General features: G+C 45.0%; 1 protein-coding gene across 1 annotated transcript; it reads right to left on the reverse strand.

Moving 5' to 3' along the window:
* Window positions 1-3,366: 3,366 nt before the first annotated feature.
* On the reverse strand, window positions 3,367-13,090 carry LOC133972182 (claspin). Its single transcript, XM_062409472.1, has 24 exons — window positions 12,865-13,090; window positions 11,895-12,012; window positions 11,199-11,593; window positions 10,834-10,986; window positions 10,566-10,640; window positions 10,408-10,480; window positions 10,194-10,296; window positions 9,501-10,084; window positions 9,216-9,404; window positions 8,880-9,037; window positions 8,586-8,773; window positions 8,391-8,443; window positions 8,087-8,274; window positions 7,416-7,956; window positions 7,114-7,147; window positions 6,890-6,995; window positions 6,657-6,778; window positions 6,376-6,537; window positions 5,979-6,100; window positions 5,615-5,745; window positions 5,364-5,484; window positions 5,021-5,103; window positions 4,315-4,476; window positions 3,367-3,981 (listed from the first exon to the last, which is right to left on the reverse strand). Exons 1-24 carry the CDS (start codon window positions 12,889-12,891, stop codon window positions 3,856-3,858), a joined length of 4,014 nt encoding a protein of 1,337 aa, XP_062265456.1. The 5' UTR covers window positions 12,892-13,090; the 3' UTR covers window positions 3,367-3,855.
* Window positions 13,091-13,290: the final 200 nt, after the last annotated feature.

Raw genomic sequence — 13,290 nt, forward strand, 5'->3', positions numbered from 1 at the left:
TCCCTCATCACCTTCATCTTATTGATGCACCAAGCAAGGTCATGCCCTCTGACGGTTCGCTGCAAAGCATCCTGGGAAATGGAGGAAAGCATCCACTGAATTTGTAGCAGAACAGCAAATTCCTCAACTGCCAGTGAGGCAATGAACACATCATTGTGTACTTGTGTTCGAGGCAAACAGAGGATGGATTTTTTTTTTTTTTTTTTTATAAAATCAAGTTGTCTACAGTTACAGGTTGTTACCCACAATGCAACACTAACAGGCTACAGGATTTGACGTGGTGTGATATTTCTCCAAACTGGTTACTGACTGCTTTTGTGATTGTCAATCTCAGATCAGAGGGCCCGGCAGTTGAGTGTTTGTGCGTCCGAGTGTGTGTCTTCTGCTGTGTGTGTGTGTGTGTGTGTGTGTGGTATAGGGAGGTTACATCAGACAGATTTAACAAGTGTGCACTGTCTCTATCCTTCCTGCCCTCATCTCCCTGACATGTCGTCGCTGAAGGCAGAAATAAAAAAGCCTCAACCTCCCCCCCCTCACACTCACACACACACACACCCACACTTCTCTATCCTCCCCCCCCCTCTCTCCTCCAACAACATCCCCATTCAAGTGCACCAGCTCCAGGCGCCGTCCCTCCCTCCCTCCCTCCCTCTCCCTGCCTCTCCATCGTATCAGTAGCCTAAGCACATAAAAAATACATCAAACACAGCCGTCCGCCCCGAGGCCTCGTCACACGCAAAATCATCTCTCTCTCCATCTCTCTCTCTCTGTTTCTCTCTGAAAAAGACAAAAAACATAAAAAAAACAAGTTACAAAAGACAACTACAGAGGACAGTGATGTGGGGGGGAGATAGGATGAACCCGCAGGACTGAGGGTCATCTGTGAGGCCTCCTGAGGGCAGGCAGATTATTGTGGGCTAATGTTGACACCAACACACCAACACACATGAAAAGAGTAAAAAAAAAAAAAAAAAGGAGCATGACTTACCTTGTGCATAATAAGACCTTGTCTGAATTGCACACGGCCTCCAGCGCCGTGACCCATTTCCCTCAGTTCAGCTCCACGTCGGCTGCAGCACCAGTCTTGGCTGTGACAGGGGCCGAGGGCGGCCGGCGGCCCCCGTGGGCTCCTCTGTCACATCCTCGGTGCCCAGATGCACGAAGTCTGCAGAGAGAGAAGCCTGCCGGACCCCGAGCTCACAGCCGGCGCTCCTACAAAATCAGCCAAATCAGCCAAGACGTGCTAAATTGAACCACTAATCCAGCGCTGGGGTCGCTTTTATTTTTAGGGCCTAGATGTGAGCAGACACACACATACAAGTGTGTACGTCAGGAACACAGGCGAGCACACCCCTGGGTGCTGCAGCAGCTCATGTATCTCCTCAATTATTCCACCCTCAGCCTCCTCTCCTCCTCGTAATCTGAATAAAGACAGATCTGTGTCCTCTAGATATTTAGAAGCCGGGGCCTCGATGCCAAAACATGTAACCTTCCTCCTCTCTCAAGTGCCGGGTGAGTTAAGGGGGCTGGTGGTTGTGCGTTGACCTCCTAATTTCCTCTCGGAGGTTAAACAAAGTTGTGAGTCTCAGTTTGGAAGAAGTGGGGATGATTCCGAGGGAAGAGAGAAAGAACAATTAAGCCAAAGCTTTATTGCTCTCCAACTTGCAAAGACGTTATTCCTATTAAATTCGAATTAGAGCTGATCTCTTCTCTTGACCCTGCAAACAGAGCCTCAGGATCAGAAATCAAGTCTCCATCTCGGGTTAATTGCGTCGTAATGGTGCAAAAGTAATGATAGATGCAACTCCACAACTAAATCTCTCAAATCTCGTTGGTGCAAAGCATCACGGTGCTTTTGAATTCAAGGAAATCTTCCCTCTCTGGCAAACAAACAAATCATTACACCTCTTTTGACAAAGGTAGGAAACGTAATCGCTGCAGTAACAACACCAGGATTAAGTCCCGTCCGCCTGCAGGTACGACAGCTCGCCACAGGCAGCAGGGCCCAGCGTGGGGTTCGTTCCAGAGCCTCCTGGCGTTGGCCCCTAATGATGTGTAATGGGGCCTCCTGCGCCCGCTCCTAACCCCGGGACCTCACCTTAATCACCGCGGCCACTAATGAGATGGAGAGACACAGACTCGTTAGAAGAAACTCCCTTTAATGCCGGCCTATTAATAGCTGCTCGCCAAATCGTTAGTCCCTAAACTGCAATTATTCCTCAAAAAATGAAAACGAGGAGTCCCCAAGTGGAGAGAGACGAGCGATTAGGCTTAAATTCAACACCTTCCTCTGATCCGGGATCTGTGTCAGTGGATTTGATGGTTTGCTACTTTTACCAGGTACAGACGTGAAACTAAATTCTGTGTGTTTTGATGTCTGCATGTCTTTTGAACTGGTTTCCAGCAGCCAAGGTTGTGTGTGATTACTGGGATTATTATAGAGCAATTTACTTACTGGTATTTTTAAGATGATAGTTGATTTTCGAGGCCTTGACAACTACAAGCTGTGTGTTTAAAGTGATGGGTGGTTTGTTTGCCTTCTCTTTGTGAATATTTCTAAATCTCAAGAGGCAACAAGTAACTGGAGATAATGTGTCCGATGGTTTTTATAAATAAAAAATACATATTGTAGATTTTACACATTAACCCTTTGTCAACTGTTTTTTCTCACAACCCCCTCCCCCTGTCTATTTATAGGTCCAGATCCCCAAATGCTTTAAAGTCTATTAATAAAGATGTTATAATATTCACGCCTCTTTATCAGATTTGACACACTGAACTGCATCGGATGCATCAACACCATGTGACAAGCGTACTCTGTAACTCAAGCTTTTCAAACAGCCTCCTTCAATGTGTGTTCCGTAAATAAACTTGTAACTCTGGTGAAATCGTTTGGAAATTCCTTCTTAAAGTAATAAATTAAAGTGCGTTTGATTTAAAGGTTATTCAACAACATAAATATTTAACTCTTTGGCGTTCAAAGTTTTTTTATAGACAAAACCCTGCAGTTTAATTCCCTTTTCATGCTTACATACAAATTTAGAGTCACACACTTACTTTTACTGTGCAACAGCGCCCTCTGCAGCCACATGGTGATAAATTCAGTTGGGCTGTGTCTTCGACCGATGAAGTTGTGTTATTGAACTCACTGAGCTGTGGATATTACCCATGATCCCCAGCTCCCTAAACCAGAAGAGCCACCACCAAACTCCAATTTGAATACTTCACACTTTACAGTCAGCCCCACACTGACCAGTAACTAAAAGACAGAACAAGGAGGTTCAGGGTGAGGAGTGGGAATGAAGGAGGACAGACAAGTTGATAACATGACCTCTGGTAACACGGAGTCAAATAGAGGAAACCCGGTAACGTCTTAAAATACACTTTTATTTACACTGTAAGACAAATACACACAAAATCATCATACAAAAGAAGAAAAAAATCCCTATTCATTAAAAAACTAATAATCCTATTTACACGATAAAAAAAACCTTTTTAAAATGGACAAACCAACGCAGCCCAGATCAAGTTGAGTGAGATGTAATGGACGATTGGTGCTGATGCCGTTACATATTTAATTTAATAATATTCTTCAAGTAAAACTGAGAGGTTTCTTCACTGCTGGTCTTTCGTTTTCCATTTTGAAGCAATGTAAACACACACTTGTGTAGCTTCAGACACACACATGTGAAGATGTCTGATCAGTAGCCTCCGCCCATCCTCAGCTATAATGTCACCACATCCTTCGTTGGCGGTGGAAACACTGGACGTGACTGGTAAAGTTCTGGTTCTTACCAATAATAATAATAATAATAATAATAATAATCATCAGTAACGCCTGGTGTTCTTGCCAACTCAGTGGTCCAGGAAGTTGAAGATGCTCCTCTGGGGGCCTTTCGTCTGGCCCGCAGGTTTGTTCTCTCCGCAGATCCGTTTAGCTGCCGGGTTCATCGCCTCCACCTGCCCCCTCTTCTTCACCATCTGAAGACCAAACACAAGAAGTTCAGGCACGAAGACTCTCATTCAAAACACTGACTGTGTGCGTTCTAGGATTTGAACATTATAACACTGACACTAAGAGGAGTGGTGGGCTTTGGCTCCATCTAGTGTCACATTGGGCAAATGTCAAACAATGAATTTGAAGCATCACATTCACATGACCATCACACAAAGATCTGAGATTTGGAAACTATTTTGTTTTTGTGCTTATTTGAAAACAGGAACCTCTTATCAACACAACCTGGAGCAGCCTCCCTCTGTTAGTGATCGATCAGTGCAAACAGTTTCCTGAGCCTCAGCTTTCCTCCCACTCACCTGTTTCTGAGGGATATTAGAGTTCTTGTTGTCCTTCTCAGGAGAGAGCGTCTGAAACAGAAATCCACGGCTGTTTCTGGGTGCCAGCGGATTCCCGTCTGAGATCGAAGCCAGTTTCTGGAGGACGGAGTGAGGCTGACTCAGAAGTGAGCCTCTCTTTAACTGGAAGAAAATCAATAAAACATAAATCTTACGTCTGACAGGTCACAGATCACAGATCGGAACTGGTTAAATAACACAGAAGGACGATCTCACCCCTCACGCTGCATAATTTCAGCGAGGTTTGTTTTCCGTATCATAAAGTCCCGAACAGAAAATCAATGTTCCACTCCAGCAGCCGCAATAATCTGACTTTCAAACAAACCTGTCAATTTACGGAATCAGATTCCACACTGTCAAATGATAAATTAAATGTAATATCTCGTGTGAACAGATCGTCACAGAACCACGAGATCTCCTCCCAGAGTAAAACCCATAGAAACGGCTTCAGGCGACAAGTGATGAATTAACGCTATTTTTATAAAGTCAGATGCTCAAGTTACACAAGAGCTACCTTTCCTCCGCCAGGCCGTGTGCAACTGGACCCAGAAGGAGCGTTAAATGATGAAATTCCTCATTCATAGAAGCACAGATATTATAACAACCAATAAACCGTTACAATATTTAGCCGTTTCCGCATCTTATGTAATCAACAGCAGTGACGTACCTTCAGGGGCTGTGAGGGCCTCTGGAAGGGATTGAAAGCTGCAGGTGTCGTCTTCCTCTCAGGCTGCGGGGCCACAGGCGACTCTGAATTAAAAAATGGAAAAGTAAATTCATGAAATACTCCGTGAACCCTTGAACTTTGTTTTGAAAACGTGTGGCTATGTGTTATTAAATCTTGTAAAACATTCTGGTGTAGATTTATCATGTATATGTTCTAAAATATGAAGCCATCGAAATCTAAAACTCTTGAGTATGATGTTTAACCACCTCCTCGCTCCCTGAAATCTTCAAAATGAGGGTTTGTTCTGTTTTCAGTGTTATTGAAGGTCTTGTATCAAACTGACCTTTTCTCTGCAGGGTCTTGGCCGTCAGTTTCTTTGCCACCTTCATAAAATGACTGTCTTCATCTCCGATCCTCTCATCGTCTGCATCCACATCGTCCCCTTTCTTGGCTTTTTGTTCAGACTATGAGAGAAAAGACAAAGAGAAAAGATTAAAGATGATATAACAACACGCTCCCTTGAGCTCATACTGAAAATGTACATTTTGTTAATTAATGGTTTCTCATGTATCTGTGAAAACGCTTGTGACCTACTTGTTCTCTGAGCCACTGTTCTCTCTCCAGTCTCTCTTTCCTCCTTTGGACCTCACTTGAGTCAACGTCTTCTTCTTCGTCTTCCTCGCCCTCCCCCTCTGCTCCCACTCCGTCCAGGTTGAAATCATCATCTGGAGGAAAGATTCAAACAGAAAACTGTGAGTGGCACCGTCAGACGCTTGAGTTAATTTGTGGGATCTGTAAATAACCCTGACCTTTACAAAACTTCAACCATCATTATACACTTCAAACACTTCAAATAGCCAAGAATATCTGGTGTTCCTGAGCCAAACAACTGTCACAAATCCATTATAATTCAAAATGAATCACGAGGACATGGTATTCGATCACCCTGGAAACTCACCCATGTTTTTCCAGCGGAAGCGACGAGCTCGCCCGGGACCTTCGGAGTGCAGGTCGCCGTCAGCCAGGTAGCGCTCCTGGTAGAGTCTCAGACGGCGCTTGTCATCGTCCATTATCTGCTTCCTTTAAGAACCAACAAAAACATATATTTTAAAATGAGATGAAAGTAATCCACCTTGCATTATGACTAAAGGCTTCTTTTAAACAGGCTTCCTCCTCCTTTAAGAAGAAAACAGGGACAGGCTTATCGGCTTATCCCCACCGGCTTCCTCTGTTCTTGCATTAATGCATTTTAACCAAAAGAAACAATTTCCACAGTGAAAGATATAATCACCACAGTTTAAACCATTACACAGAAATTAGTTGACAAACACGGTGTAAAAGCAGCTGGTACTCACATGTGGATCTTGTTGACCTGGTCCTGCAGCTCTTCATCAGACGGAAGATCCTCGAGAAGCTCCTCTTCCTCGTATTCGCTGCCCCGGTCACCATCCTCGTCATCGCTCCCTGCATCGCTGCCTGACAGCTCGGCCTCGGATTCCAGGTAGTCGTTCACACGCCTGTGAGCAACATGCAAGAGGTGTTTGTGGATTATTAGGATTGTAGCAGTGATGATTCATTTTTACAACATGTTACATTAATAAGGTGCCATAAACATGAAGTAAGACTTGATTCTTACATTTTCTTCCTCTTCTTGACCCGGCTGGGTGCAAACACACCCTGCATCTCTTCCTCTTCTACATCGTCGGAACCTTCCTCTTCTGCAACATCAGCTTTCTCTTCTCCTCCGTCCTCTTCCTCCTATAAAGCCACATTTCTTGTTAACTACATTTTATACACCACACATTAAATGTTTGTCCCTAAATCATAACAAGAACATTGATGAAGGTTGTGTTTTCAGACTCTTCTTACCTGTTCACTTTCTACATCTGAGAGAAGCCGGAATTCACAGTCCTCATCCTCTTGTTCCTCCTCCTCCTCCTGATTCTGCTGCTCTTCCTCCTCTTGGTCCTTTTCACTATATATAGAGAAATCACGATGAGAATCTTGCATTACTTTGAAATATCAATATAATATACTTCTATCAAAAGGACTGAAGGTATGAATAAAAAGGAGGAACATAAGGTATTCTGTACCTGTCTTTTGCTGGTGAAGTCATGTGGTCACAACCTTAAATTGTTAGAAAAGAAGAGAAATGTAAATATTGAGTCACTGGAAGGAAAAAAAGTTAAAAACTGATGATCAATATTTTAAAACCAACAATAAAGTAATGTGAATCAACTAAACACTAAAGTCTTAAGGGACATTAAGAAAATGATAGAAATTCTAGCATGTTCAAATGTTTCCACTTTTAACAACAAGGCAGAAAAACAGATTTAGAATAATTGAGTATACATTTAAATAAAAATATGACAAAGGGCCATACACACTCATTTACCTTGACTAGGAAATTTTCCAGAGCACATCCCCAGGAGCTGGTCCATGGTGTTGTCCGATTCTTCATCACGCCCTCGCTCATTGTTCTGGTTTCTTTCCATCTGCCTCTCTGTTCCTGTCTGCGTTGGTGGAAACGCTCCTGAGCACAACCCGAGCAGCTCGTCCTCCTGCGTCGACCCGAGGCCTCCGTCCCGACCGGAGCCGCTTTTTGCCGTTGCAAAGACCCCCGAGCAAAACCCTAACAGCTCCCCCATGTTAGCATCCATGGCGTTTTCATCCAAACTGTCAAGGATCAACTGTCTCTTGTGGGAGCGAGGGGCGCCGGGGCGAGGCCCAACGTTAAGAAAGCCGTCAGCGTCAAGCAACTGGGAGTGAGCGTCATCATCCAAGGAGAAGCGGCCTTGGGAGTCTCCTTCCAGGCCGTTGACAGAAGCTGCTCCACCCAGGGGCCCGGAGTCAGTACCTGGGGATGGCGGGGCATAGAGGTCTTGAGAGTCCTCGACCGGGAGGCAGAGAGAGGGCTCAGAGAGTTTGCCAGAACTCTGAGGACGGAAAGAAAATACAAATTAAACCACAATTTCAGGCAAACAACATGGTATGAATCTTCTTTGTTCTTCTTCAAGTAGAATTGAATCCCCTGATGACATCAAAATGAAGAAACTTTTTTATTACCTTAGAAGCAGAGCCCAGGAAGCTGGGTCTGAAGAGGCAGGGGGAAGGGGAGCGGAAGATGGAGGGGACACCTCTTCCTGTGGAGCGCTGATAACTCTCCGGCTGGTACGAGGTGATCATCGAGCCTGCCAGCTCAAAGCTGCTGTTGTGGCTGTAGTCCTTCACCATTGAGAGAGAGTCATCCTCTTCTGGAGAACGAGGATAAGTGTCAATAGAAGTAGGGTTATCAATAATATTAATAACAAGATATTAGTTTGTGTTGAGTGAATAAACAAACTGAACAGGGGTCCCTCTCTCTACTCACCCATCTTGTTACCGCTGTCCTGACCAGAAGGACCAGACCGTCTGAGACCATCACTAAAATGGAAAATAATAAAAGTTAAGCTTTTCCAACACACTCACAATTTAATCTAAGGCTGCTCTATCATTCATTTGTAGTGTGCATGCTCAACAGTCACTCATCAAGTCAGACAAACACAGAGACTCCAAACGCACTTACCCAGTGCGAGAGCAGGAGTTGCCGGGGAACAGCATGAGTGTTCCTTCTCTGTGAACAAGGTCAGGAGTCCGCGAGGGCCGAGTCAGTACCACAGGAGAAGAGCTCCTGATACTCTGAACTACACTGCCTTCCTCATCGTCCTTCTCCTCTTCCTCCCCACCGTCACCTCCCAGTAAGTCCTCCACGTCCTTCAAAAAGAGAAGATTAGGCTTGATGTGAGCACAACGAGATAAAAGCACAAATGTGTGTCGCATAATTGGTTTCAGAACAGCAACAAAAGAAAATGATTGTTACCTCTACTTCTGAATCATCAGTCAGCTCTTCCTCCTCCTCTTCCTCGCCACACTCCTCATTGTCGAGGCGATTCAGCTCGGCCTTGCGGGCCCTCTCCTCTTGTCTCCGCTGGGCCATGGCGAGTTGCAGCCGCTGCTTCAGGGTCAGCAGCTTCTCTCCTAAGCAAAAGACCCAAGCTTGAACAAACCAGCGTGTTCATGTGGACTATGTGGCTTAAAAAACGATTACCCTTTCTTTGTTAGCTAATGATTTCAAAATCTAGGCCCTCTTGTGCTTCATATACATTAGGACCAGTTTAAACTCTGGCCTCTACGTGCATGTCACATTGATCCTCACCAGGTTTGGTGGGCACTGGTTCGTCTGCTCCCTCCTTTACTGTGACAGCTACCGACTCCGTGTGCAGCTCCTCCTGCCCGGACGGGGTGCTGTCCTTGCGGATGATGTTGAGTTGCATGGTGCGCTCGGCTTGGGGCCTAACGGGAGGCTTGGCATGACGAAGGTAACGTTCCTTAAGGGCCACCACACCTGATTGACGAAGACGGGGGGTACACCGCGGATCATTTAGACTTGACACATTCTCGTTCTACATCTCTCGACATACAAAAAAGATCCATCACTCACCGGGGTTGAGCTGCGGAGCCTCAAGCTCAACAAATGCTCCATCATCCTGACAAAGTTTAGCAATAGGTGGGGGGTCCAGTCCCAGCTCCTTCAGTCGTGCAAATTTGTCCTTCTTGGGCTTAGTGTGTTGTTGCATTAAAGGTTCTTGTGCAGCTGAATTAGAACTCCCGGCTACAGGTACAACCCCAGTTACAGGATGTACTAGCAGGGTTTCAGAGTTAGGATTTACCGCAGTCGGTATTTGATCTGTGGGTTCAGCAGCGGTTTCTTCCCCAGAGTCAGAAACAGTTTTCTCTACTCCATCTGCCGATTCCTGCAGGCTCTCAGAGAGGAAAAGCATGGGCCCAGATTCCTGGTTGGAATCAAGGCTTGCGTTTGCTTCACCGGGCTGGCTATGGCTCTCCTTCTGCGGGGACGAGGTGGCGGCGGGACGAGACACGGGCTGGAGCTGAGTGCCTGAGGGGTCCAGAGAAGGAGAAGAGTCCTGCTCGACAGATGATTGCTGGGGCTCGATGGGTGGATTTACAGAGGGTGCAGGAGGAGCTGCCGGCTTTTCCGACATCATGACGGAATACTTAGTAGATCTGAAAATAATAGGATTATAATTAACTTTTGACCGTTGACAGAATTTGTACAAGTGGTACTTTGTTGCTGCCCTGGCATGTGTGTGTTTTCTATTATGTTTGTCTTTACTTCAGCAACGCCATGGCTGGGCCCTCTGGCCTGGCTTTCTTCCTGAAGAACTGGTCGATGGTCTTGGGCTCGGGGATGTGGTAGGGCAGGCCAGACGTGGACTCTGCAAAGACATGAGGAACATGTCAAAGATTAGGATGCATCGAAGACAGAGAAATAGCTAATTTAACACGTCGACACAGCAGATAAAGAGAAAGGTAAACCGTTAACTGACCTCTGACCAGCCTCTGAGTTTCACTGTGGAGTTGTTTCATGGCCTCTTTACTCGCTCGTGCAGCTTTCCTCTCCTGAGAACATCACACAAGTTGAATTATATGTAAATACATTTTTTACAGTGTTTAGCGAAAGTTCAAGCATTTTGCAAACTCATACCACACGCTGAGGTTTCTCTGGTGCCTCCTCCTCATCATCATCATCCTCCTCCTCGTCTTCATTAAGGAGAGGTTCCTGCAGTAATAGTTAACACTGATCAATATTCTTTGAATAAATTATATTACAAGTATTACATATGATTCACTTTATGCATTTCATGTATGAATAAAATGGTAGTTACAATTCAAAAGAAAGCTAACGCTTAACCAAGCTACGAGAAATAATGTTGATATCTTGATTGAACGATTCAAAATCATCTTTGTTGTACCTTGTGTTTTTTCATCTTGTGTTTCACTGCGGCTCGGATGGCCTCCAGAGACTCTTCCTCCATCTCCTCATCATCATCCAGTCCAGTGTCAAACAGGTCTGTGTCGCCCAGCAGACACCCGCTGTCATTCAGAGGCCGAGGGGGAGGTGCGTCCTGAGAAAAAAGATAAAATGGTCTATAATCGTACAATATAGGATTGATGATTTGGGTGTTTGGTGTTTAAGTACATGTAGAAAATGTTAAGTGTCATGTAGAGGAACATTTTTAAATAAATACTTATTCAAGGTTTATGAGCTGATTTCAAACACATATGACACAGAAGACCCGAGGCTAGAGGAGAGTAGAAACCTTGAAGTTACACTCACCTCATTCACTTCAGAGAACCTCTCTTTCTTTTTTAGTTTTTCTACTGCTTTGCTGCGCTTCTCCTTTTTCTCCCGATGCCTCTGGCTCTTCTCCCTCTTCTTAGATTTTGCTTCTTTCTTCACCTCCTCCTGTCGCTCCTCCATTTTTCCTTGCTCAGACTCACTGTCTTCACTATCAATGGGTGCTCGGCTTATTCTCCTGCTCTTCTGTGGCCCTTTTTCTCTCCTCTCCTCAGTCTCCATCTCCTCTCCACTGGAAGTAGACAACACCAGGGCTTCAGTCATGTTGACACTGCTCTCTGCAGCAGTCTCCTCCTCTTCCTCGCTGTCACTGTCTCTGATGGCGTTACGACGAGGCTTCCTGTGAGCAGTGATGTCTTCTTCGTCATCAGAATCTGGAAGAAAGTCGACCATTTAAAATTAGACAAATATCACAATGGTCACACTAAATCCATTTAAGACTTGATTGATATATCCTGAATAGATAGATATGTACTACTTTGTGGATTCCAAAGGAAATCACTCAATATCTTGAAGCCTTAACAAAACTAGGATATTAGGAACATTAGTATTTGACATGTAGTTTATGCCTGTTGACCAGGAGTCATAACCACTATTTACCTAAACTGTATAAAACAAATGCCACAACCCTTAATGGGTCTCATTAAATTGTACTCTATTGTCGTTATTCTTCACCTGGAGGCTTCTCTCCATTGTTGATCGTCTCCTTGACCATCTCCTCGGCTGGAGAGCCCACCCCGCTGTCTGAATCACTCTCTGCAGCTGTTCGGGCCACAGCTGGAAGCCCCAGAGCCTTGGTACATAACACAAAAACGTTATTCAACCAACATGCAACGTGTTTTTTTCTGTCACATGAGGAAATTGGAGTGTACCCATGTCTGGTTAGTGGGATAAAACATGGAGGCTCCCCTTTGACATCTATTATCTTCTATTAGTGCACATTGCTTGGTTAAAATACAAAAACTAGTTTTCTTTTAGTGCAACATGTACAGAATATATACTATTATGTAAGATATGAGTACAAGTATTGATTTAATTGTAAAAACAGTAGATTTCTACCATTCCTCGCAATGCGACTCGCTACACTCCTTTTCCTAAGATACCAAAGTATTATAAGTTCCATTATTATCAGAAATAAAACGGGAGAAAAGTACTATGTAGGTATAAAGTTAACATGAAACACGGAAGTCGCTTGTGTAGTTTAAAGCAGCTTAATTGCTGTTAAACTGCACAAATGGCGCCTCGAAACAATCCAAACAATAAGGCTCAAGTTAGCAGGAGACATGGCTTCCTCCCTTCTCCGCTTGTTGTTGGCTAAACGTGCACATTTTACAGATAACTATGCAAACACGAGTGACTAATATCCGGGGAATACTCCAGAAGAATATAATGTACTCAGAGAACTAAGGGTAAAGGCTAAAATGCCTGATAATCACACATGTAATCGACGAGAACCAGGCCAACGCTGGCTAAACGCAACCTGGCGAGCTAGCAAAGCAGCTACAGCTAACGTTAGCAGCATTTATTCTGATTTGTGACAAACTCTTAATATTCAACCACGACTTATAACGAACCCCGACATGTGTCCTAACGTGATAAATCCACGTTAGACACATGACCACCGTGTAGCTGAGTGTTTCCTCACCTGCTGCTGAGAAAGGACCGTGCTCATCTTTGTCCTCCGGCTAGTTTCACGCTCTCCAAACTCGAGAAGCCGCAAGAGACAACGCGTCCACGGAGCTCGACACCGACAGCGTCCGTCGGGAGGTGGATGTCTGCGGGGGAAGAGGTTACTTCAGCGGTTTAACGCGCATTTAGAAAGTGTTCTTTCCCCGGAGCAGCTCCTCTTCCTCCCGCCTTCCACAAGGACGAATTGAAAGTTTTGATCTTTCGCGCGTCGTGACAGCTGGTCCGCCGCGTTTCCGCCCCGAAGTGTCACTCTACGCGCTCCCGCCTCCCCATTGGTCCGTTTGGAGGTGAGTTGTATCCGCCCAGTGTGACGACACAGCCGATTGGGGAGTTAATTTTGGTCACCGGGGACGCTCAGGCGGGCGAGACAGAAAGACAAAAA

This window comes from Platichthys flesus, chromosome 17 (genome assembly GCF_949316205.1).
Source record: "Platichthys flesus chromosome 17, fPlaFle2.1, whole genome shotgun sequence".
Classification (NCBI taxonomy): Eukaryota; Metazoa; Chordata; class Actinopteri; order Pleuronectiformes; family Pleuronectidae; genus Platichthys; species Platichthys flesus.

Coding starts and splice junctions, on each gene's coding strand:
- LOC133972182 (XM_062409472.1), bottom strand. CDS start 12,891: ATGAGCACGGTCCTTTCTCAGCAGCAG. Junction 8,774..8,879: donor CTGATGATTCAGAAGTAGAG/GTAACAATCATT, acceptor CTCTTTTTGAAG/GACGTGGAGGACTTACTGGG. Junction 4,477..5,020: donor GGCCCTCACAGCCCCTGAAG/GTACGTCACTGC, acceptor ATTTTCTTCCAG/TTAAAGAGAGGCTCACTTCT.